We start from the raw sequence: 26,159 nt of genomic DNA on the forward strand, positions 1-26,159 counted from the left end.
AACCAGGAATTAGCTGAAATGTAGGTCTTTTAAGAGTGCATCTACTGGTGTATTTCATGTAAAAACTGGTTGGAAGTAGGTTTTCAAACCACATTATTTTCCCTGAGCTTAAAAATCTCCAGCGTAAAACATGACATAACCCAGTCCATCCAAACGTGAGAGAACTAGGCCATATCAAACCTAGAATTCTGGTCTGAAAGGAACCTTTAAGAGAATCTATGGAAAGTGAGGCTTAGACTTAAGTGATTATTCACATCCCCTGGCCAATACAGAGAATCAGTACAGAATGAAGAGCTCCAGTCCTGTCTTCTTCCATTACCCCAGCTACCATCTCCAGATTTGAAAAGCTGGCGTAAGAGAATGATGGAAAACTACTTTAATGAAATGACAACTAAGGATGAGGTTTTTAATTAATAGTGGTGTAATTCTCTGGTGGGGCCTGCCGCTTTCTCCAAATGATTTGTCTGGGTTAATCTAAGCACGAGGCACTCTCCTGGGAATGGAAAAGTGTGGGGTGGGGTCGCAGGACACTGGCCTAATGCCAAATGGTCGAAATCGATTAAAGAGAAACCTGATTTTCCATTGGCTGCGGGTGACTTCCCCCTCCCACCCCACCTCACGTCTACTGGCCATAAACTGGGACCATAAAGCTCAGACAGCAACTGAAGCTATCTGATGATGATGAAAGGAACCAGCCTGTTAGGAGGAAGTGAAAAGTGAGCATGGAAGAAGCCATCCAGAGAGGTGCAACCGACCAGGCGCACACCCAGTCTTGCACTTACGGCGGTGAGTCCCAGCAGAGAATCTGTTACTTGCTGCCAAAAGCATCCTGGTAATAATTTATACCCAGCTATTGAAGGGCCACGGGAACCAGTGACGGGAACTTAGCCTAAGTGTAGAAGGGATATAGTAAAGTGGTTTTGTTTTGGTGCATTTTCTAAATCTTCAAATCTTTCTTCCATATCAATTTATTTTGTTGCAAGGAGTAAGGTTAAAATCCCAATTTTTCTCCTCAATGGTTGTCTCATTGCCCAAATTTAGAAAATGAAGCCCACAGTTCACAGGTGGAAATCCAACTCCCCAGGTATTAGGAGGTGGGGCCTTTGGGCGTGACGAGGTCATGAAGGCAGAGCCTTCAGAAATGGGATCGGTGCCCTTATAAAAGAGACTGGGGGGGGGGGGCCCTCCCGCCCTTCCCTCACGTGAGCAAAACAAGACATCGCCATCCTTACCAGACAGCGGGTGTGCCAGTGCCTTGATCTTGGACTTTCCAGCCTCCAGAACCGTAAGAAATGAATTTCTGTTGTTTCTAAGCCACCCCGTGGATGGTATTTGTAATAGCAGCCCGGAGGAACAAAATCAGTTCGTTCTGTTATTCTTTTTGTGGCCAAGAAAGCTGAGGCCCAGAGATATTAAGATCACACAGCAAGTGAAGGGCTGAGTCGTGGCTCTAAGCCAGCCATCTGCCTCTAGGATGTTCTTTATGTCTTTTTTTTTTTTAAATTGAGGTATAGTTGCCATAAATTACTTTCAGGTGTCCAAGGTGAGGATTCAGTAAGACTAGTTAGTGCCTGCCACAAAAGTTTTTTGCGCTCTTGTGCTGAGGACTTTTAAGACGTGCTTCTTAGCAGCTTTCAAATATGCAAGTCAGTATCACCAACTCTAGTCACCAGGCTGCACATTACATCACTATGACTTACTTGCTTTACGACTGGCGATCTGGACCTTTTGACCCCCTTCATTGTTGTGGGACACAACGGGGCGGCCGGTCGGTGAGTCAGTGACACCAGACATTAAGTGTAAGAATAAAAAAGGAGTTTATTAGGGTGTGCTGTCATAGACAACGGCGGGCTGCACAGGCGAGGGGTGCCTACGTAAGCACCGAGGGCCAGATGTCGGGGTCTTTTATAAGGTCGGGTCACAAGGTGCCTGATCAGCTTGTGAGCAAGTCTCTGGTTGGTTGTAGGTGAGGAAGGAGGTTTAGGGTCCGTGCAGGGTGGTGGGGGCTATGACTGATAAGGTGGCCATTACCTGGGGCTGTCAGTTTGCTGGGGAAATACGCCCAGCAAAGAGTGTCAGACATCTGAGAGCCCAGGAATGGGGGTCGTCGGACACTGAAGCACATCGGTTGTCCCAACATTCGTGAATTTCGCCCTGGTTCCCTGCAAACCTCTGGCAACCACAGATCTCACCAATCTGTTCTATCCCTGAGCTCCGGTTTTTGGGTGGTGATAGTGGTTGTTTTTTGATTCCACATATAAGTGAGATCTTATGGTATTTGTCGTTCTCTGTGAGGCTTATTTCACTTAAGCATAACGCTCTCAAGGTCCTGCCATGTTGTTGCAAATGGCAAGAATTTATTCTTTATTATGGCTGAATAGTCGCTATATATATTGTTTTTTTTATACATTCACCTGTCAGTGGACACTTAAGTTGTTTCCACATCTTGGCTCTTGTAAATAATGCTGCAGCGAACATGGTGCGGGGGTGTGCATGTCTTTTCAAGGATGAGCATTCTTGACGACCACACAGCCTCAAGCCTGTGGCGACATACGTGATCCACAAGTCCCACGGTCATTGCAGAGGTGAGACGTGAAATGTGCGCCTCTTCACTTCAGCGAGGGTGGAGTAACTCTGGTAGAGGGTAGACCGTGCTGGTGACTCATTAAAGAAATTGGTAACTGTGTATTCCATATACATTAAAAATACTTAAGTGAACTTGCTTCAACCCTTGGATTAACACAAAGCTTTCTTTAAATCAGAAGTCTAGTGCCTCACCACCATTTATTTCATTTATAGACTGTCCTCTGTAGGACTCTGAGCACCTTGCAGGCAGGGGCTGCACCTTATACATCTTATGTTCCCAGTACGATGCAGAGCGTAGGCGGCCATCTCAGGAGCGGACGTTAGCCCGGGAGCTACTAGGAATATGAGAGTTTAAAACGCAACCCCAGCTTGCACCCCAGCTTGTTTGTTAATACTTAGCCTACTGCACCATCGTTTGTTCTGATTCTCATTAGTCTGTGACAGAAGACTTAGTGGAAAACCCTAAGAGAATTGAGTTGAGAATGGAGAATATCCAAAATGAATTTGAAATTATAAATGAACTCTCCTCCCAGAGAAGTACTGACCACTGGGTACAACCAAATGCAGCCGGGAGCGCAGGCAGCCCCGGAGTGCAGCAGGCTGCCGTCCTCCCCCGGGCTGGAGGAGGGCTGTGTGAACTTGCTATCGTCAGGTTTGTCTGACAGTTTACTTTAGAGGTGGTTTTTCTCAAGAAATACAAGAACCCTGTAAAAGGGGTGAATTCCTGCCTGTGGCTCAATTTTCAGCTTCCAGTTACAGCACTTTATTTCTCATAATAATGTCTTGCCCTGTACTTATTCAATAGCACTTAGGACCAAAAAAACCTGCCAATAGTAATTATTTTCCTCAGTAGATTAGAAATATGTGATTAACAGTTGAGAAAATGGCTGACCTAGCAGGGAGACCAGAAGTCAGTACATCTCTAAAGATTATTTCTGTCTGATTGTTATGTGTAGTTACTCTTAAAAATTTTTTCAAAACTTGTTAACTGTCAGCTTTATTTTATTTTAAAGTACACAAATATTTTGAAATGTAGAAGTTTAAGGTTGCTGGATTCTTAAAACTCCACACAAAACAGACACAACAAAGAAATTCATACCAAAGTAATCACTCCAGATTAAGTCCATCTACTAATTTAGCCCTGTAATACTCAGGATAAATGAAAGGAGTTAATATTATTAACACTTACAAATGACTGTTGGTTATTTTTTTTAACACGCTGCTGTAAGTGGAACAACCAGTTTATGGGTTACTGGTGCACAGAATTTCAAAGGCTAATTTAGAGCTCCCTTAAAAAACAAACCTGAACTCAAGACAGTGAGTTGGTGCACACATTCTACATCTGGGAAAATCCTCTCGTGAAGCCTAACCAGAAAACATCGTCGTGTTTGAGAGGCACTGTCCCCAGCACTGGGACTTGAGCCAGACCTTCAAGGTTCAGGTTAGGCTGACTAGAGGGAAGGCCTCAGGCAGGGGAGGGATGGGACTCGAGGGTGGGGTACGGTGTCAGATGCCAGGGACAATGAGACCTGCTTGCAGGGAGCTGAGTTATGTCTCAGAACAATGGGGATGAAAATGAAAATATATAAAAAGTTAAAACATATTCCAGTGCACGTGCATCAAGTCCTGGGGGAGTGGAAACTACTCTGTAACAAGGGCCAGGCTGAAAAACTCACATCGGCGAGAATTTGAAGAGCCTGGACACACCACAGTTTGGCTGAGTACATTTCCTTTGTGCGCCTACATTTTCTTCAGAGCTCGCTGCTGTGTTGTGAGGACTTTAGAAATGCTGGTAACTTTTTAAAAAGCCTAACAGAACACTTTTAATTAAAATATTTGACCAGGTAAAAGCTCCCGAGCATCCCATGGGCTTTCGGGTCTACATGTCAGTATTCAAGAGAACACAGGAAGGAACAAAGCAGCTCTTCACATTTTAAGCAAAGTTCTTTCTCAGAGCTGGTTCAGACTTTTCTAAATACACAGGCAGTACCGCAGTTAAAGGAAAAACCAAGGGCGTGTTTCCCTCGTCCCTAGATGGGAAGAAAAAAAAGATCCGCTGCAAACTGCAAGGTGAAAACAGAACTCAAAAGAGCACGTGCAGAGTATCCTTTGCTAAGTGAGATGCAAGGTGTGATGACCCACTTGGCGTTCCCACTACATCATGAGTGCTATTCAGTTGGGGGAAAATAGTTAATGTATTGTTCAGAAAAAAAAAATAAGTTGGTATTTTGCCATCTCTAACAAAGCAGTGGTTAGGAAGTCCAGCGCCACCAGGCGACCTTCATCCTGTCCCACACAGCTGAGAGCGAATCCAGAGCGGGCCGCACGTCCAGGATGGTGAACTGGTAGTCCTGGTTGACCTCGCCGCCATCGTAGTAGTCAATGACGTATCTGACTTCTGTCCCGCAGCGGTTGACAATCCAGTCGTGCCTGTCGAAAGGCAACTCGTACCTGGAATAAAAACACTCCAGTGAGTGTTAAAATGCTTGCGGGGTGTTCAGCTCTGGTTTCAGGGAGAAAGATGGCAAAGCAGTGAATGGAGAGGCCCGCTCTCAGAGTCCACATCTAACGGGAGGTGAGACTCGGAGATGAGAACAGGCCACAGCGCTGAAGGAAGGTGGTGCTGGAGTACGGGAGGAGCCCCAATCAGAGGACAGCTCACCTGCTACAAAGGAATAAGGTCAACCTCAGGACAGACACCCGGGCCAGGGAGGTTGGCTGAGGTCCTGCGGAAAGGCAGGTGTGGGCAGAGAATCCGACTCCGCTGGAAGACAAGGGGGCAGCACCAAGGGCACAGGTCTACAGAGATGCATCACGGGAGGAGAGAGAGGACGGAGCCAAGAACACACAAGACAACTTGCTTCAATCCTACAATTGGACTGGAAGCAACCCCCGACCCCCTAGTGAACCTGCCCACCAGTGGCAACCGTCAGGGAGAGCAAGCGACCTACAGCTGGACACGGGACACTGATGACGTTTTGGAAGATGTCACTCAAGTTCTCTAACGGTTTGGTTTTGGTGCCAAGAGAAAGCAGACCCTGACCTGAGGAACAGAAAGTAACATTTCTGCAGCAACACTCACCCCATCCAGGAACGAATTCTGGCCCTTGGTGAATACTCTTTCGCTTTACCTCCAAATCGGATCAGTGACGGACCACAAGGACACTCCCTAGAAATCCCCAAGTAAGAAAAGGCTGTTAAAATGTTTTCCTTGGAAAAATACGATGCTGAAGTTTCTAATAACAGACATTTTTCTGTATGCATTTTACATAATATCACATTGCTAGAGAAAGGTAACCCCGAAAAAACTCAAAGAAATACCCTTGCTCGTTAAAGATGCTGCTGTTGGTTTCTGGAACAGGGATGTTCCATTCCGCCCCCCTTCCTTCCAAATATCTGCACTGCTCTCTGCAGGAGTCAGGAAGCTGGGCCCTTCCATCTGGCGCGGGGATACAGGCGTGTTCTCGGGTAAAAAGTGTGAAGTATCGGGCATCGTGCTTCTCTTTCACAAAGAGCAGTTGGGGTTTTTTTCAGACAAACCTAAGAAAATCCTAAACTCTTTCATTTGAAACCAATGAACAGCCTTCATGAAGAAAGAAGAATGCTGGCTGATTCCCTGGGAACTAATACAATTGGTGTTGGACCAGCTTAAGTAACTGCACACTAGCCGACAGGCGGCAAGGTCCTGCCTAGAAAATCCCCCTCTAGGCGGCCCCTGGGCAAGGCCTTCCTGGATGCCAGCGGCCTGTTCCCGGCCCTGAGGGGGCGGGGGTGGGAGCGCACGGCTGGCCAGCCCACAAAGCACACAGCAGGGGCCTCCGAGGGGGCAGTGTAAGTACAGGCCACCTGTCTTGGCAGCTGCTGTCATATTAAGACAGGCTTCAGCCTGGACAGATCTCTCTAATGACCTGGGCGGGAGAGAAGCTCCGGGTGTGATGGGCCCCCAGTGGGGACTGTCCGAGCTGCTCCCCTGCCGGCCTGGGGGCTGCTCGTTAGCACCTCTTCTCAGTAGAGTCACAGCAAAGGAGTCAACTCATCCCGGGCAGACCTTCTCCTGCTGGCATCATTCTGGAAATGCTAAGTGTGGGCCTCAGCCCTGATCTACAGACTCAGCAACCCCAGGGGTGGGGCCCAGCACTCGGTATGGGAACAAACCCGCCGGGTGATGCTGATGTGACCTGGGCGTGAGGACCGTGGCTCTGAACAGACTGATGGCCCATTGCCAGTCACTGGCAAGTGCACAGAGCTAGTCTCCCCAGGAAAGAGGTCCACATGTGACAACGTCCTCATGGGATTCAGTAAATGCTGCTGAGTGAACAAAGCTGTTCTTCCCAGCGCCCCTGGGGCAGAGAGCATTTTAGATCTCCTGTGACACAACTCCTACAACCCCTCCCCTTGAATCGGGACAGGCTTGTGACACAACACCAAGGGGCTTCCCAGACCAGGTCAAAGGAGATGCAGCTTCCCTGGAACTTTTTGGAACTCTGGCTCTGGGATCCTGGCCCCCTCGGCAGGAAGAAGCCAGCGCAGCCACATTTAGGGGCTGTGGGTAGGTGTCCTGCCTGACAGCTGGCATCACTTACCAGACGAGTAAATGGGGCCTTCAAATGATTCAGCCCAAGGCTGTCAAGCCACCCCTGACCACTGAGCCCTGGCGACTGAGACCTCATCAGGGAGCAGAGGCGAGTCATCCCTGCTCTGTCCTTTCTGCACTTGGGACTCCCCAGATCCACGAGCATAATCAAACAGCTGCTGTTTTACACAGCTGGGGTGGGGGGTCTTCCACACAAGTCACTGGGACAGGCCTGCTCCCGAAAATGTTTGATTACAATAGCAATAGTTCTTTGAATAAAATGTCTCTGTATTTCTTTTCATATGAGGCGGCTATGAAATTAGAAGGATGCTGGATTTCTTTTAAGATCACAAACATACTTACTTGGCGTGAAGGGCTTCCCACTTCAAAATCTCCCTCCAGGCCTGCTCATTATTCTGGTTGTGAATTCTAATGATATTATACATGTCTTTCTGACTGATGTCCTCATCCTTCCACTTCCACCTAGAAAGAGCATTTGGTAAAATCTGACATATTACTGACAACACCATGTATTCATTTCATTCAGTCACCAAAAATCAGATTTACACAGCTATCAAGGGTCCAGTATTTTTAAGATGACACTTTTTCTGTCAGTATCATGGATTCCCTAACTTCTTCTAAGTAGTTTATATAGTAGTTTTTTTTAAAAGTCTTACTGGCTGTGCTGGGTTAATTTTATATGTCAACTTGACTGGGCCATGGGGTGCCCAGATATTTGGTCAAACATTATTCTGGATGAGATTAATGTTGAACTGGGCAGAGCACGCCCACATCTAATCAGCTGAAGGCCTGCACAGAACAGAAACTCTGAGCATCCTGCAAGTAAAAGGGAAGTCCTTCTGCCTGACGGCCTTCCAACTGAGACACTGGGGGGTTTTTTCCTGCCTTTGGACTTGAACTGAAATATCATATTGGCTCTCATGGGACTGTCAAGGAGACTGTGGGACTTCTCAGCCTTCATAACTGTGAGTCAGTTCCTTATGATAAATCTCCTTACACGCATGGAAAGACAGACATATCCTGTTAGTTCTGTGTCTCTGGAGAACCCTAATACATTGGCCTGGTACTTATATTCTGATAAGTGAAAAGTCAGTCGATTATTATAAAAACTTACTGTATGGCTGAAGGATTAAAAACCTTTCTAACATTTAATTCTTAGATGAATCTAACAAGCAAATTTATATTCTCAGTAATATGCTTGCTCACTCACCCTTTCCTTAACATCGCATTCCAGAACATCTGTTCGGAAGGATAAACCCACTTTTTATCTGAATCTGCCCTTGGAATAGACGACTCCTCTCTCACAGTAGATAGTGTGAACGGCTGATCAGGCGCTGGTGTCTGATTAGGTGGTGGCATCTAAATAAAACAAGTGGATTTTTTCAAAAAGTTGGAAATAAAGTAGAAACAAACAAAATAATTACCTACTTCCTAGAAAGCAAGGCATCACACACACATAGCACAGTTTCCTTATTAAACTAGCGTCATCAAAGTTTCAGACCTCAGACAACTGGGCTGTTCTGAAGAGTCAGAGTACTGAAGCTGTCTTTCCTTGTTTAAGTTCTCATAAATAGTAAATACACACTGCAGTTGAAATTGTAGTTTACTTCTAAAGGATTAAAAAGCAAAAATTAATGCCATGATGGGCAGGCACTGCCTTTCCAGGACGGGCTTTTCAAAAATGACTGTTCGCTCTTGTGAGGAAAAGTCTCATAGAATATGTGTACACCGCCACTTTCTTTTTAAATACTCTTTACTTTCTGGATCTTGCTTATGCTTTCAGCCTTTGGGCTGAGTGCATCATAGATGAATACTGACGTCCTGACACTGGCAGACTGGAAGGAGGGGAAGAATCCTTTCTCCTGGACTGAAGGGGCAGCAGAGCATCATGGGAACACAGCCTGGACCAAGGTTTCTCACCCTTGGCACCACTGACATTTGGGCCCAGGACAACTTCCGGTTATGGGGTCCCTTCTGAGCACTGTAGGATATTTAGCAGCATCCCTGGCCTCTACCCAGCGGTACCTCCTCCTCCCCAGATGTGACCACCAGCGTCCCCCCAGGGGCAAAATCACCCCATGATGAGTACCACTTGCCTAGAACATCTTTTTGTGTTGAAAGCAAGTTGGCTTTTCCAGGAGGTACACATTAGTGAAGTCTCAGCCACAAGACAGCCTCTGAGCCCCTGGCTGGAGGGGCCACAGTGGAAGAGCCGGGGTGCCGGGCAGGGCCCCGAGCACTTTACCGGTGTTATCACCACAGCATCTTTAAGAACACAGGTCGGAGACAGATGGGGGTTCAGCTTGGACTCTGCCACTTCTGAGCTGAGTGATGGGGGCAAACTGCTCCCTCCCTCCCTCTCAGTACTTCAGCTCTAGAACGGGTACACCACCGCTCCAGGAGAGCTGGATGGTGCTTAGCAAGGGGTCTACACACGTAACCAACAGAGAAGTTCACCGAGGCTAATATTCTTGCTACATGTAACAATCCCACTGGGTCAGAGCCCAGGCCTGTAGGATTACGAAAGGCCCATGTTCTGAACCATTACATTCTTAAGACTCAGCCAGCCTACCTTCTGGCAACATCTGGAGACATTTTTTGGTAGTTGTAACTGAGAAGAGAGGGGGCTCCTGGCATCCGGTGGGCAGAGGCCAGGGACGCTGCTCAGATCCTCCAGTGCCCAGGAAAGCCCACAAGGACTCGCTGAGTCTCGACGTCAGCAGTGCCAAAGGTGAGAAGGCCCACCGCCACCTTCTTCCTCAACACAGCAGTTGCCTTATACTTTGGGAGGGTTGTTATTGGTGCCAGAAATGGGATGTTTACATTCCCTCCAAATTCATTGAATCTGCTGGCGCCTTGATCTCAGACTTCCCAGCCTCCAGAACTGTGAGAAATCACTGTCTGTTGTTTATAAGCCACTCAATCTATGATAGTCTGTTATTTATATATATATATTTTTTTTTTCTAGTTCTCTCAAATGTTGCCTTGTTTGCCAAGATTTCCAAATACTTGAGGCAATTCTGTGCCTTCTAAGGTACAGGCTGCCACTGTATCTTCATTAATATGGGGTTCCAAACAGGAAGCCACACTTCCTTCCACTGTCTGACTCTCACAAAACTTAGGCCACGCTAGTCGTCCTTGCTTTCTCGGTGGCATTCCATTGCTGGCTGCGTGACGCTGTACCACCCCAGTGACTGACGTGCAGGCTGCCACCTGGCTGTGCCTTAAGAGGTGCCTCAAGAGGTGCCTCAGGCTTGCAGCATGCCTACGAGGTTTCCCAAGACCAGAAGCACCTTTGCAAATTCTAGCTGCACTCTTAATGGCATTTCCTGCCTACCTAATAACTCTACCCCATAAGGAAATGTCCTCTGGTGTGGCTTAGTCCTGGTCATATAGCTTGGGAGGGTCATTACTGGTGCCACAGATGGAATGTTTGCATTCCCCCCAAATTCACTGAATCTGCCGGCACCTTGATCTCAGCCTTCCCAGCCTCCAGAACTGTGAGAAATCACCGTCTGTTGTGGAGAAGCCATTTTGGCACTTCGTGATCGCCCTCTGCTTTCTCAGGTGCTCTCTGAAGCTACACTTAGTAACGCATTCTAGATTTTCACTGTGGATGGAATATCAGACTTTGTTTTCAAAGGACAGAATCATCAGTCCTAGCCATCTACAGTTTGTCTTGGGAGCCTGTAAAAGCACCCCTGCACACACACTTCCAGGAAGAGGGGCGGGGCGCGGGTTACCAGGTTAGAAGGATCTAGGTTCTCCTTATTCCCAGCCTTAGCACCGGTGACGGGGCACTGCACGTATTCGTATGCGCGCTCCTGGTGGGCAGGCACAGAGTTCGTTTGGCTCCCACAGGTTGAGTCAGAGGGCTGTGCACTCTCTGGACAGCCTGCAATAAATCAAGTGTAGAAAGTGTCACCACAAAGGCAGGATATCTAGCTCTCTCATTCTGGGCCCCAGAGAGCTGAATTTCTGACCAGTGATCACCAGCCCAGGTCAAGCCAGGGTTCTACTGTGCAAAGCTGCCACGAGTAAAGCTAGCCAACAGTATAACATCTTAAAGACCAGGAGAAGGTTCTACAAATTTACTTTCCCCTTGAAAGAGAAACAGGTACCCATTCTCTTCCTGTGTCGTTCCCCTAGTAAAAGTAAACCCCCAAAGTCTCAGCATTTGCAAGAGAAGGCACTGCCCACACCAGGGTTTCAGTAACGGGGGAAGGAAGCTCCTGGCACCAGCTGCTGTGAGCTGCTACAGAGGAACCTCGGTGGGGCCGGCCACACTTGACTGCGTCTCCCTGAATTTCTATCCCCAAATTCCAGACAAGACCCAACTCCAACCAGGACACAGGAGTCCAGGCTTTCATTACGGATGCTGTCTCTCAGGTACTGGGGACAGGACAGAGAAATGAGCAGAGTCATCTTCAAAAAGGCTACTGGAGCAAAGAGTGCCACTCTGCTTGTGCTCCGCTCCAGGACTAAAACCAGGCACCGAAAACTACCACCGGGCTGAGGTTCTGTTCCTTGTCAGTAGACAGCAAATTTATCAAGCAAAGGCACATGTTAAAGAAAACGGTCTACAATCCATGGAGGATCCAGATGCCACTTAAGAGGAAAGGTCTGCACCTACGAGAACAGCAGCGGGAAGGGCAGTCCGTGCCCAAGGGTCCAGCGTGCTGATGGAAGCAAGCGTGTGGGCTGAGAAGGCGGTCTTGGGGGAGGGTATAGATCAAGTGGTAGAGTGCATGCTTAGTATGCATAAGGTCCTGAGTTCAATCCCCAGTACCTCCTCTAAGAGTAAATAAATAAATAAACCGAATTACCCCCTCCCACCAAAAAAAAAAGTATGAAAAAAAAAAAAAAGGCGGTCTAAGACTGAGGAGAGGAGACAGGCACAGGGAGAGCCACGGCCCAGGAACAGCTGCTCGTGTAAAGCCTTATCTTCAGCAGCAGCAGTTAACACCAGGAATGCACTGAAGGCTGGATGCCCTACATGAAAAAGACAAGTTTCCTTTCACTTCTCTTTCCTCTGCTTCTCCCTACAGACCCTCATTCCCCAGGACCCTGGACAGCTATCTACTTGGGGACTAAAGGGAGACTTGTTACACCTCCTCCTCTCGCCACCATTCAAAGAGCCAATCTTTCCTGGGTCACTGATCCCACTGATCCCAGGTTGGAAAGAAAATCCTGTTTCCATTTTTCATATAACAGAACCCTAGCCCCTTCAATCTCCTACCAATGCCACGTTCTTTACTTATGCAAATTAATCAGACTGAGAGCTCTCTTGGATTTGCAGCAAATAAAATCAAACCATAGACAGGGTTCTGGAATTTCCTGGGGATGCTCAGAGCAGGCACACACCTGCTTCGTCCAAGTCTGCCTCTGTTTCAGCACCAGACTGGTCCTGATCCAAGGTCGCAGAGTTTTCACTGGCTTTACCACTTACTACCTGTGTGACTTGTAAGTTTCCTTAACTATAAAACAGGGAGAAAACCTACCAGGCAGGATTATGAGGATGAGAACGTAAACTCCATTAGGCAAAGGATTTTAGCCTGTTTTATACTTGGCTGTTCTCTCAGTGCAAAAGCAAACAAAACCCATCTGTGCTTGGCAGAGTGGGCAGGAAGCAAATCCTTGTTGAGTGACTGAGGGAGTGAACGACTACAAGGCCAGGAAGTGTCAGCACTGAGTAAGCAGGCTACACTGGCTCCTCCCCTCACGTCTTGAAACAAGAACTTAAAATGTCAGGTGGATTCAGGTGGATTTACACAGGGAATCTAAAACAGAAGGTGAACCAATTAAAAACAAAAGACAGCTTTCCCACTCTCACCTTTGCACCTAAAGGATGAACAGCAAGTCCATCAGGCAATGATTTATTTTTACATAGCTGAGTACTCCAAGAGATGCACAAATGAAGTTGTCTTGATAAATAAACAGCTAGATCTAGACCCAGGTTTCTCAGCCTTGGCACTCTTGACATTTGGGGCCAGATGATTCTTTGCTGGAGGGGCTGCACTGTGCATCGTAGGATGTTTAGCAGAACTCTGGCCTTCTGCTCATTAGGTGCACCCCCTCCTCTCAGTGTAGACAAGCAAAATTGCCTCTAGGCATTGCCAAATGTTCTCTTGGGAGATAGAAGACTGCCCCCCAGGTTGAAAACTGCTGATGTTGACAGAGGCAAATTTGAGGATTGGGGCTGATTTATGGAGCAATCCCTATACTCTCATGAATTATCTCAGTCGTCACAAGAATCCTGTGAAATGTTGTTGTTATATCCTCATCTTACAGATGATGGGTTGAGACTTAGAGAAGTAAACTGTCTACAGTCACATACCCTTGTAAGCAGCAGCATAAGGACCGAACCCAGGTTGCCTCACTCCTAGGCCTAGGAGCCTCACTGGCATGCTATCCTGCTGCCTCCTCCAAATCCTTTTGAGAATTCTCTTTTGTTTTTATTTTCTAGACAAAAGGGTCGATTACCTTTCATTTTCCCTTCATGCATTGGACATCCTGTCCGCGGGGATGCTGTCTGATGATCTGAAGCATTTGGGGTCTGAACTGCAACAGCAGGGGTAGATGAGGACAAACCCATGGCGGGAATCACAGTGGTGAATCCAGGCAATTCTAAATTCACAAGTACCAAAGCAAAGAGACCAATTAATGCTGATGCCCGGGCTCCAGCTACTCCCTTAGTATTCTTAATCTGGCCAACCTTTGTTTTTCCTCTTGTCCTTATGGGAATCTTACCGGGCAGGAAACCCACTTTGAGGGACGGCTTTAACATATTACCTACCCACTTTGGGAAACACTAGTGTGAAATCTACACCACTCTTTGGGGATACGTTTCTAAAGGTATGCGGATTTGGGGGGGGGGGGGTGAGGTGAGGAGGTCCCTGAAAAAGCCACGTCAGAGCGAGGAGGTCTAGGCCGGGGGTTGAGGGGAAGGTGGGGGTGGTGATTCGGTTGAGAGAGGAAACTGACAGTCCAGGCTAAGCCCCCGGCCCCGGGCCTTAGCGAGGGTCTGGGGATCTGGGAAGGGTATGGCGGCGAAGAAAAGAGATTAGAGGAAGGAAGGAAAGGACAGCGGATAGCAAGATGCGGCCAGAGTCTTCCTGGCACGGCTCCCGAGCGTGCCACCGTCCAGTCCTGGGATCCCATACCCCACTGGCCTCAACCGGCCCGCCCCTCCTCACCTGACTCTGTCCGGGCTGCCGGCCCCGATTCTAACCGCCGACTCCGGCCCGGAGTGGCAGCGACTCGCGGCCGCCACCTTCCTCTCTCTCGGTCACCGCTGTCGCCCGGGTCACCGCCGGCTCGCGCGCGCACCGCTACTTCCTCTTCCGAAGGCGGGACTTCCCGGAGCGTGGGAAGCGGGTGCGGGCCGAAAAGGAAGCGCTTACGTCAATCAAGAAGGAGCAGGCCCCACCCCTTCCTCCTCCGCCTACCAGCGCGAGAGCCGCTCGCTGGCCCTGCCCCCCGGGCGAGAGCGGGCTGAGAGAAGCTTAGGCCGGGCCCGAGGCTCGCGCTGGAGCGAGGCTCTGTACGGTAGATGCCTTAAGCTGCAGAGGCGTTGCTTTGGGAGAGTTAGTTTTCCAGTTTATGTCTTTTAAATGGTATCCCGTCAGTTTTAATTATAGTTATGACTCAAGAAACTTAAGTAGCTGTGCTGAACTGTGGCCGACTCTGGAGATCCAAAAATGAACAAAACAAGGTCCCGGCTCCCCAGGCTTTCTTAACTGGGTGTGTGGATTTGAAGGTCTGAATTTTCACTTGCCTCTGACAGAAATTTAGTATTTTTTTGCATCAGCAATGTGGGCAACAAATCCTAGTAGGGCTACCTACATGTGCCACTAATTGCAGTCGCAGGGAAATTAATGTCACATGTGATTTTTGTTTCTCAAAATAGTTTTCATCACTACTTTGAAATTACAGTAAGTTTATCTTATTATTTAAAGTATTAATAAGAAGCATATGTCTTTCTGTATCATCGTAGTGGGTCTGTGAAGTCTCTTCAGGAATTGCCCTCTGCCTGAGAGAACTGCTTCAGGCAAAATCACATTCCTTTTCTGGGGACAGGCAGCAGCCTATGAGTAATGTCTGCAAGGATACATAAGCCCAGGTCCCTCACCTCAAGGGGTACAACTCAGAGGGGCCATCCCAGCTTCAGAGCTGCTCGTAGGATCAGCAGATGCTTCCGCTTTGACTGCATCACAGTTCAGTTTCTCCCTCTGCCCAGTCTTTCCATCACCCTCTCTCGAAGCTGTTCAGGAGAGTATATGCATGCACAAATCTTGTGGAACTCATCCGTTTTAATAAGTTTAATTTGTTATTTAGGTTTGGTGAGGCCAACAAATCAAGAAATGACGGTCATTAAAAAGATAGTTTATTATACTCGCAGATCCCAAGAGAGGGAGTACACATGACACCATGGGGCGTCACGTGGGGAGGCACTGGGGTTTATCACGAGGCGGGGGGGGGGGAACTGTGGGCATGAGCCTTTGTTATGATTTCCAAGGGAAGGAATGGGCAAAGCAGGGTATGCAGGTTTAGGATTGACTAATTTGAATAATTTCAGCAGGCTCTGGAGTGTAGGGGCTGTCCCCAGTGGTCTGGTACTTGGCCGTGGGGTGATTAGGGAGGGTGTATAGTGGCCAAGAGTGTGAGATCCCAATAAGGGAGGTGGTTGTTGGGTGTGGGTTTAGCTGCTCAAGTAGAGGAAGTGAGCAGCCTCTAGCCAGAGCCTCAACACTGGATCAAGACAGCATTTAAAAAACTGTATTACGTTGGTGTGTATTTCCTGGGGAACCTAGCCTTTAACAATCAAAATCTGTTTTTTTAATATGTTGATAACTATATTCCAATATACAGTAGACTCTTGAACAACATGGGCTTGAACTGCGCATGTCCACTTATACTTGGATTTTTTTCCCCAATGAATATTACAGTACTACACGATCTGGGGTCGGTTGAACCATGGATATGGAGGGCTGACTGTGGGATTTGAACGTCTTTGGAATTTGGCATCTGCGCTGGGTCCTGGAACCAAACCCCTGTGGATACTGAGGGGTGACTGTAATTGGCCTCTTCTATAATTTCTTGTATTTGTTTTATGCATGTAAAAATATTATTGTGAGAAGATACTTACAGACATCGCCAGATTCAAAGGGGCACGTGGCACAAAAAGGGCAAAATCCCTTGGTAATTGAAGAGACAGGCATGCAAACAAATCATCATATTTACATCTCAGTACATGTATGTGCAGACTATTCCTGGGCAAAAAGGAAGGTGGGGGTGATGTGCAGGGAGTGGATAGAAAGGAAGGAGAAATTCCTTTCCCACTAAAATGTAATACTTGCCTTGTGTTTTCCCTTTGTCTAGTTTTAAATGATTATCCCTAAATTTCCTGCCGGTATTGTACATCTCCTCCCAACACGTTCATATACATCAACTACTCTATATGTTTCCTTTTTTTTTAATCCTTAAGACCTCACTCTTGGATAAACATCTCACCTCTGCAGTTGCCTTCCTGGGACTTGCTTTCAACCTTTTCCATCTGGTGTTGGATCTCTGGTTCTTGGATACCATGTATTCTCCTTTGCATTGTTTTGGGAGCACATCAGGTTTGAGGTCTTGAAAAATCAGAAACTGTCTGTGTTTTACCCTCCCACTTGATTGGTAGTTTGGATGTATAATTCTAGGTGTAGAAACTTTTCTTTCAGAATTGTTAAGTGGTTGCTTCATTGTGTTTTAGTCTCCAGTGTTGATGTTGAGAAATCTCCGTTTCTTTTTTTTTTTTCTTCCTCAATATTAACATCTCTTTCTTCCCGTGGCCTGAAAAGATATGCCTTGATATAGACCTCTTTGCTTTCACTGGCTTGGCACCTGATAGGACTGTTCATTCCAGATACCCATATCCTTCATGTGGGGGATATTTTCTTGTATTATTAATTTTCTTAGTAACTTGCTCCCCTCCTCTTTCTTCGTTCTCTCTTTTAAGGAACTTCTATTACTCATATTGTTGGATTCCTAGACTAGCAGTTTGATTTTCGTATATTTTCCCTCATTTTCTATGACTTTTTCATTTTGTTTTATTTTTTTAGGAGATTTAAAAAATTTCCTCACCATTTCATTAGGTTGATTTCTGTTTATGTTTGAAGTTTCCAGGATGTGTGTATATGTGCTTGTATGTATGTGTGTACGCTTGTCTATGCATGCGTGTGTATGTGTGTGTGAGTGTGTGCATGTGTGTGGACATGCACATATACAAGGCGGTGTATACAGGTTTGCCAGTCCATGGTAATGTGATGGGAACTGTTGCTGTCAGAGCCAGGGTTGAGGAGAGAGGAAAAATCAGATCTCTTTTAGAGTTACAAACTGAAATTATGACTGATCCTGGTAAAGTGAGTCTCCTTTCCAAACCTATAATTGCTTATGTTTACAAAGTGTTGCTTTTGTTCTCAGAGCTCTCACAATTCCTCCTCCCTTACACAATTCTTTCTTTCCCATAATTCCCTATTTCTCCTATAATTCCCCATCTCTTCCACAATTCTCCATTCTTTCTCACAGTTCTCTGTTTTCTTGTAGCATTCTTTCACAGTTCCCCAGTTTCTCCCATGATTCCCTCTTCTCCACAGTTCTCTTTTTTTCCCACAATTCCCAGTGTTTCCCGCATTTCTCTGTCCTTTCCCAGAATTCCTCATGCCTCCTGCAAATCTTTATTCTCTTCCACAGTTCCCAGTCTCACTCACAATTTTTTGTTCTTCTTCACTATTCTCTGCGTCTTCCATAATTCCTTGTCTTTCTCACAATTTTTGCAGGGGGGGTTGTTTTAATTGTTTTTTAAATTGAGATATAATTGATGTATGTTACATTAGTTTCAGGTGTACAACATAATGATTTGATATATGTGTATATTGGGAAAAGATCACCACAATAAATCTAATTAACATTCATCACCACACTTAATGGAAAAATTTTTTCTTGTGATGAGAAGCTTTAAGATCTACTCTCTTAGCAACTTTGAAATATACAATACAGTATTATTAACTATAGTTGCCATGCTGTATATTATATCCTGAGGACTTATTTATTTTATAACTGGAAGTTTGTGTCTTTTGACCACCTTCACCTATTTCACCCCACCCCCAACCTCCCGCCTCTGGCAGCCACCAATCTGTTCTTTTTATCTATGAGTTCTTTTTTTTTTATAAGATTCCGCGTATAAGTGAGATTACATGGTATTTGTCTTTGGCTTATTTCATGCTAAGTTTATTATGCTAAATAGTACTCTCAAGGTTGTTCTATGTTGTCATAAATGGCAGGAGTTCCTTCTTTTTATGGCTGAATAATATTCCATTGCATACATACACTACATCTTCTTTGTCCATTTATCCATTGATGGGCACTTAGTTTGCTTCCGTGCCTTGGCTATTGTAAATAATGCTGTAATGATTTATGTGGGTGTGTATATCTTTTAAAGTTAGTGCTTTAATTTCCTTTGGATAAATATGGAAAGTGGAATTGCTTGATTATATGGTTGTTCTATTTTTAATTTTTTGAGAAAACTTCCTGCTGTTTTCTGTAGTGGCTGCATCAATTTACATTTCCACCAACAGTGTACAAGTTTCCTTTTCTCCACATCCTCATCCTTACTTTGTGTCTTTCTGATATTAGTGATTTTAACAGGTGTGAAGTGATATCTGGGTTCATTTGCATTTCACTGAAGATTAGTGATGTTGAGCACTTTTTTAATGTACCCGTTGGACATCTGTGTGTATCTTCTTTGGAAAAATATTTGTTCAGTTTCTCTTCCCATTTTTTTGTTGGGTTGTTTGTTTTTTGCTTTGAGTTGTATGAGTTCTTTATATATTTTCAATATCGATGCTTCATCAGATACATGATTTGCAAATATGTTCTCCTATTGGATAGGTTGCCTTTTCATTTTGTTGATAGTTTTGCTATACAGAAGATATGCAGATAGCTTTGCTGTGCAGAAGCTTTTTAGTTTGATGTAGTCCCACTTGTTTATTTTTATTTTTGTTGCCAAGTCCAAAAGATCATCTCCAAGACTAATGTCAAGGAGTTTACGGCCCTGTAAACTTGTAGTCGTTTTCTCATAGGAGTTTTATGGTTTCAGGTCTTACATTCAAGTCTTTAATCCACTTTGAGTTAATATTTGTATATACTGTAAGATAGTGTTCCAGTTTCATTCTTTTGATGGTGGCTGTGCAGTTTCCCAATATTGTTTATTGAAGAGACTTTCTTTTCTTCACTGTATATTCCTGGCTCCTTTGTGATAAATTATTTGGCCATATATGCATGGATGTTTTTTTCTGGACTCTCTGTTCGGTTCCAGTCTTCTATATGTCTGTTTTTATGCCAATACCATACTGTTTTGATTACTATAGCTTTGTAATACAGTTTGAAATCAGAAAGTGTAGTGCCTCACAATTCCCCATGTTCCCAAAAGGCTCAGATTTTTCCCACAATTCCACAGATCACCCACAGTCCTCTATTGTCTCCCACAATTCTCTGTCACTCCATGTGTCTCCCATAATTCTCTATCGTCCCCCACAATTCTCTGTCACATCCACAGTTCCATGTGTTTCCCATAATTCTCTGTGTTTCCCCATGATTCTCTACTCTCTCCTACAATTCCATGTGTTCCCCACAATTCTCTGTTCTTTCCAGGAATTCCCCTTGTCTCCCACAATTCTTCAACCTTCCCACAGTTTTCTATTCTTTCTAATAATTTCCTTTTTCTCTTCCAATTCTTTTTTTCCCCAATTCCCCATTTCCTGTCACAATTTTCCATTCTCACAATACATTGTTGTCTTTCACAATTCTCTCACAAAATTCTCTCCTCTCTCACATAATTCTTTCTTCTCTTCTACTGTTAATTCCCACTTCTACTATTCTGTTCTCTCTCAAAATTCCATAGATCCCTTTCGTAATTTCTTAGAAGACCCGGGGCCCATCCCACATCTCCAGCGTTTCCCAAAATCAGGCCCCTGGGCAGAAGAAGCGCAGAAATTTCGGCCCATTTAGGAGAGGCGTGGCCAGAGTGTGGGAACAGAGTGTGGTCCAGGAATGAGGTCGTGACACAGAAGGTAGGGTCTCAGCAGGAGAGCACAGCTAGCTTTGCATGGGGTATAGGTGTGGCCTAGGAGGAAAACAGGGATGTGGTAGGAGGAGTGAGACTCAGATGAGCCCCATATGGCCAGGTAGAGAGGAGGGACATGGCCATGTGGGGAGGGGCGTGAGCATGGAAAGATACAAGGGTGTGGTGGAAGTGACTCCATCAGGGCAAGAGTGGGAAAATTCATGGTTCTAATGGGATGCAGGTGGCCTGGGAGGGCATAGCTAAGGGGAAGGACAGGGGGTCAATTTCTTGTCTCTCACACAATACCCTTATAGTACATGACAAAAATATTCTGTAATTAGGTGTTTAAAGGTATATTTATCTTACCTATCTATGGGTTATTTGAAATGAGGAAGTCTGTTTTTTAAGCTTTCTAACCCCTGTTTGAGTGCTATTCAAAATATATCGCCCCAGTGGGATCTAGTTCACACACAAGTCTACCCTGAGATGAGAAGCTTGGACAGAGGAAAAGTAAGGCATTACTTCCTTCATCAAGAAAATCTTGCAATGAAAATTTATCATCTCAGCTAAAATTGTGCCTAATGACAGCAGATTTATATTCTAGCATAAACTTCGTATCTCAGCTTGGACCTGGAACTGGCAGTTTCTGGGTAACTAGCACTGTCCAATTACAGTCTAGTTCCTGGCTTATAAATGAGCAGTCACTGAAGCAGTCAGTAAGCAGGCATTGAAAGGGTAAAGGAGTCAGTGAATCTTGAACAACATCATTCATTCAACAGTACATCTGGAGCATCTGTGACATAACAGGTCCTGTGTTAATTGCTGGGAATACAAAGGTTAACCCACTGAACAACATCCGTGCTCTGAGGGATTTAACCTTCTAGGTGAACAGATAGATCAGCCAAGCAGCCAACAATCTAATATACAAACAGATAGTTTCAAAGTGTGAGAAACACCATGAAGAAAATGAAACAAGTAGTGTGGCGGAGTTTGAGGGGTGATCCTGCTACTCAAAGTGTGGTCCATGAAGCAGCAGGTTTGCAGCTCCTGGGAGCTTGCTGGAAATGCAGTTGTAGCCTCAACACCTGCCCCCACACCCACTGAGCCCCAGTCCGCATTATAACAGGCTCTAGGAGGTCCGTGTGCACAGTCCAGATTGGAGCCCTGGATATAACCTTGATATGGTTGTCAGGAAAGACTTCCCTAAGGAGGGGCTGTTTTAGCTGAGACCTGGATGAGGAGAAGGACCCAACTGTGTAAAGATCAGGAGTAACAGTGGTCCAGAGAATGGGAACAGCAAAGGAGAGCGTTCTGTGGTTGGAGTGAACAGGGGGAAACCCACACACCATGAGTGAGGGCAGAAAGGTGGGAGAGGCTGTGGGGGCTGGACAGTGTGGGCTTCACAGGCCAGGGGCGGTGGGTAGTTTGCATTCTCTTCCAAGTGACACGTGAGGCCGTAAAAGTGTTTTAAAAAGAGTTATCGACCTGACAACAGGGAGAACTTGTTCTTCTCAACTTCGCTCTTCCCCACTCTCCAGTTATACCTGGAGACCTTCATTTGGCTCCCTGCCAGCACTGCCCATGACCTCCACAGTCTTTGCTGAGGCCTGGATGCATGAAGGCAAGTTCCTGAGGCACAGCCAGTGGGCATCCTCATAGCTCAGTGCTCCATGGGGTCTGCAGGAACTCACCGGGCCTCGCCCCATCCGTACTCAGAGGGACCATGTCTCTCTCAAGGGCCAGGGCTGCCTCTCACTTTTTGAAATACAGTAAATGTCACTGTTCTTTAAAGGGATCTGTTGTCAGTAAAATTCGAGTACTAGAGGTTATCATTCTGCTTAATATTGTCACTGCCATTGTAGTAACTTCAGAGGGTATGTTTGTGCTGACAGATAAGTCCCAAGCTTTTGTGTGTGTGTGTGTGTGTGTTTTATTTCTTTACTTATTTTTATGAGACCAGAATCTCTTGACATAAATCTCTAAAAAATGAATCAATTTTAACACACTGATTATAGATAACTGCCTTTTATTGTGGCTCACTCCCAACTTATCTGAACCCCAGTTCCATGTATCCAGATGTCCACAGGGCACCACTGTTTGGGAAAGTTTCTCTAATTTATAGCTGAGCTTATTTAAGACCATACTCTCCTTGATACCTGCCAGGTAGGACTGGGAGGGCACTGAGAGGCCTGCTGTAGGACCACATCAGAAGATGGAAGGTTGTCCTCTGATGAATGCTGAAAGGGAGGTACTCAGCCTTTCCCCCCATTTGGGAATCCATCATGTGTGAGGTTTGATAGGAGGCAGGGCCTTGCTGCCCTCCCTCCCTAGCAGCTATTCTCCACTGGGGGTGGGTGGGATTTTGTACCCCCACCCAGGAGGCATTTGGCAATGTCTGGAAACATTCTTGGTAGTCACACTGAGGGTAGGGGTTGCTATTGGTATCCAGTGGATCAAGGAGAGGGATGCTGCTAAACATCCTCAAAGGTGCAGGACAGTTCTTGAAACAGGGAATCATCCAGCCCAAATGTCAACAGTGCCAAGGCTGAGAAACCCTGTTGTAGGCAAAACAAGGCTAGAAGCTTGCTGTCCTTGATAACCTGGCTGCTAGAGCGTGGGCTCCTACCTCCTCAGCTTGGGCAGAATATAATATCCATATGCGCGTACTTGGTCACGTGTGTGTGTGTGTGTATACCCTAAGTAACGACATCGGGACAGTTTAACTTCATTCCCCTTCTTTCCACCCCAGTCATTCTGAAGGTAAAATGGAGTAGGGGAAGCTAGTGTTTAGTAGTAAACTGTTATTATTATTGTTAGTATTACGTTCTTGTGATTAAGTTATTAGGCCAGTTGTTGCCACAAGTGGGCCTTTATGGCAGAGCAGATTCAACATGGTGGACTGAAAAAGATGGGCGTAGCCCTGGTAACGACGGGTGAAAGGCATGTTGCTCTGGAGAGGAGCTGGGCAGAGCAGTGTGAGTTGCCGCCCACCTGGGCAGGAGACCTCAGGATAGTCTTGCCTGAGGAGTGGGAGATTTCATCCTCTCTTCCCTGTGGAAATAATTGGTGATGGATCTGACTTGCTAATAATTACCAAAGTTAAAGAGAAATGGAGCAATAATAGGGTTATGTTAATGAAATTTCCGGCAGGTATTAGATTGGCCTCTTACTTTTTAAAGTATAAACTAATCAGGGACCTTCCAACATGATTTTTACTTTGAAGGGGAGCAACATGGTAGACTTTGTCGGAAATTACCGTCTTACTGTACAAAGAGAAAACTAAGATGAAAAAGGTAAGAAGAGAGGGAGTAAAAGAAATGGCTGCTGATTTTCAGAAGTATGTAGGTTCAGGGGCAAGGTGAGGTCAGTGTTGGGCACATTACAGTTGTGATGACATTGGTTATCTAGGCAGTGAAATCCAAAAAGCAGTTCAAACACAGAACTGAAACTCAGAAAAGTGAGAGCTGGTTGCAAATAGAGAAACATAAATTGTCTAGTGTGGCTGAATGGTAAAACCACAGGTATGAACGGTGTCAGTCTTCAGGGCTTTCGTTGTTCTTTACTATCATTCTATATTCACCAAAGAGTCTTTGGACTTCAGTTGGATTTCCCTATTCAGAAGAGAGTTGTATCTGTTATTGTAAGCCTTGTGAATTAATAAAGAAAAAAGTAAAAATGGAAAGACAGTCAAAAAGGTAAGTTATGAGCGGCTGTCGAGGAAAGAGGCGAAGGCTGTCTTGAATGGTTTGGACTCACTCTCAAGGGGATTGAAGAATTAAAGCTGCGAAACCATTCTCTGCCACAACCACATCAGATACAGTTTCCTAAGAAATATGCTTTGAGGGCTATTAAAATTCATATTTTAACTCCTGAATGCTAGGTACAGATATTTGTGATACTGTTTTATCGCACGGTCTCCTTCTGCAGTAGAAATCAAAGATATACAGGCTCTAAATGCAGTTATTGGTACAAATATTTAAAAGATAGAATGTAGCAGTAGTTTAGATTTTTCTTCTCTTTCCTCTCAGTCACACACACACACACACTCTCTCTCTCTCACACTACAGCAATGGCAGTATAAGGCTTTACATCCAAAGAAAGAGATTGTGAATTATAAAACATGAAGTAAATGCTAAAATATGTTACTCTTGCCCCTCTGTTCTGGGAGCTCTCTACTAATTTGCTCCAGGTTCCTCCTCAGTTGCACTTTCCATGTCAGTAGGAAGCCTAATGCATGAGGCTATCTGAGGAGTGCTTTTTTGTCCCAAATCAGGATTCTCCAAAGAAACAGAACCAATAAGAGATCAAGCTAGCTAGCTATGTATCAAGAAATTTATTTTAAGGGATTGATTCATGCAATTGTGAGGACCGCCAAGTCTTCCATTTGCAGGGGAGGCCAGCAGGCTGGATCCACAGAACAAGTTGACCTTGCCGTCTTGAGTCTGAAATCTGCAGGACACACATTTCCTCAGCTTCTCCCTTGTGCTGGGTACCGAGCCAGTCTTGGACGCCATGACAGGGGCAGGACATGTTCCCTGCTGCCTCACCAATAATCTAGGTAGTGAAACAGACACATTTTCCGATAGTTTCATTTACCGTTGTTACTTTATAAATTTAACGTGGGAGTATAAAGAAAATGTATTTAGCATGGCCTTTATTCTGGAGGACATGACGTCTCATTGACTTTTTAAAAGACTGTTTTAACTATTTTTAAGTGTATAATCTAGTGGCATTGAGTACATTTACAGTGTTGTACAAACATCACCGTGAATTGAACCTTAGAGGCTAAGTAAGGGTTGTATCAGCCTAGCAGACACTGCTGGATGCAATAAAACTTCTAAAAATAGAACAAATTTTGTTTTACACAAATGGTAAGCTACTTCACACAGTGTTTTCACCCTTGTTCTTCTTCAGTTAAAATATCTTGGAGGTTTTCCATCATATTGGTACATGAAGTGGTCCCTTTTGTTTTTATTTAACAATTGTAGTCTGTTTCATTGTATAGATGAATATATTTATGTAACTGGTCTCTTACAAGGGAAGAAAATTTGGATTGTTTCTAATACTTTCCCAGTATGAACAATGCTACAGTGAGTAATATTGTACTTATAATTTCTCACATGTGAGCATATCTGTGGAACAAACACTGAGAATCAAAAGGACTGGGGTCAAGAGGAATTTGCTTTTATCTTTGACAATAGGTGGTTGTACCAATGGACACTTCCCTCTAGCAGTGTATGAGAGAACCTGTTTCCTCGCACCTTCATCAATCCCCTGTATCGCTCTTTTTGTTACTGATTTTGTAGGAGTTATTTACAGAGTAAGGAAGTTAACTCTTTTTCCAGAGTATGAGTGTACTGGTCTGCTCAGGCTACCATAACAGAACACCACAGACGGGGCAGCTTAAGCAGCAGACGTTTGTTTTCTCACAGCCCTGGAGGCTAGAGGTCCAAGATCAAGGCATCTTCAGGGTTGGTTTCTTGTGAGGTATGTCTTCCTGTTATTTATCTTGGATTTCCCAGGGTTTCCTTTATATAATCTCAATTAATAATAATTTTGCTTCCTCACTTCTAATTCTAATGTCTGTACTTTCTTTTTTCTGCTAATTATAGAGGTTAGGACCTTCCAGCCAAACGCTGGTTTCTGGTGAGGCCTATCTTCCTGGCTTGTAGACCTGCTTTCTTGCTGCATCCTCACTTGGCCTCTTCTCTGTGCGTGTGCAGAGAGGGCGCCCTCTGGTGTCTCTTCCTGTGATGACACCAGTCCTATCTGATTAGGGCCTTATGACCTCATTTAACTTTAATTACCTCCCCAAAGACCCTGTCTCCAAATATAGTCATATTTGGGTTGGGGCTTCAGCATATGAAGTTGGAG

At 45.3% G+C, this 26,159-nt stretch overlaps 2 protein-coding genes across 3 annotated transcripts in view; one reads left to right on the forward strand and one right to left on the reverse strand.

Annotated features, from left to right (window-relative positions):
- The window catches only part of MID1 (midline 1), a 577,456-nt gene that overhangs the window by 3,252 nt on the left and 548,045 nt on the right, over nucleotides 1–26,159 (forward strand). The gene's annotated exons all lie outside the window — the stretch shown is intronic.
- Nucleotides 3,568–14,510, reverse strand: LOC105100574 (holocytochrome c-type synthase). 2 transcript variants are annotated; one of them, XM_064482589.1, is made up of 8 exons: nucleotides 14,377–14,510; nucleotides 13,664–13,807; nucleotides 10,924–11,075; nucleotides 8,391–8,539; nucleotides 7,523–7,642; nucleotides 5,669–5,755; nucleotides 5,249–5,350; nucleotides 3,568–5,037 (listed from the first exon to the last, which is right to left on the reverse strand). In XM_064482589.1, the coding sequence occupies exons 2-8, from the start codon at nucleotides 13,773–13,775 to the stop codon at nucleotides 4,839–4,841; spliced, it is 921 nt and encodes a 306-aa protein (XP_064338659.1). In that variant the 5' UTR covers nucleotides 13,776–13,807; nucleotides 14,377–14,510; the 3' UTR covers nucleotides 3,568–4,838. The 2 variants fall into 2 exon arrangements, with proteins under 2 accessions (XP_064338659.1, XP_031301816.1); XM_031445956.2 differs by lacking the exon at nucleotides 5,249–5,350.

The sequence above is a fragment of the Camelus dromedarius genome, chromosome X (genome assembly GCF_036321535.1).
Source record: "Camelus dromedarius isolate mCamDro1 chromosome X, mCamDro1.pat, whole genome shotgun sequence".
Taxonomy (NCBI): Eukaryota; Metazoa; Chordata; class Mammalia; order Artiodactyla; family Camelidae; genus Camelus; species Camelus dromedarius.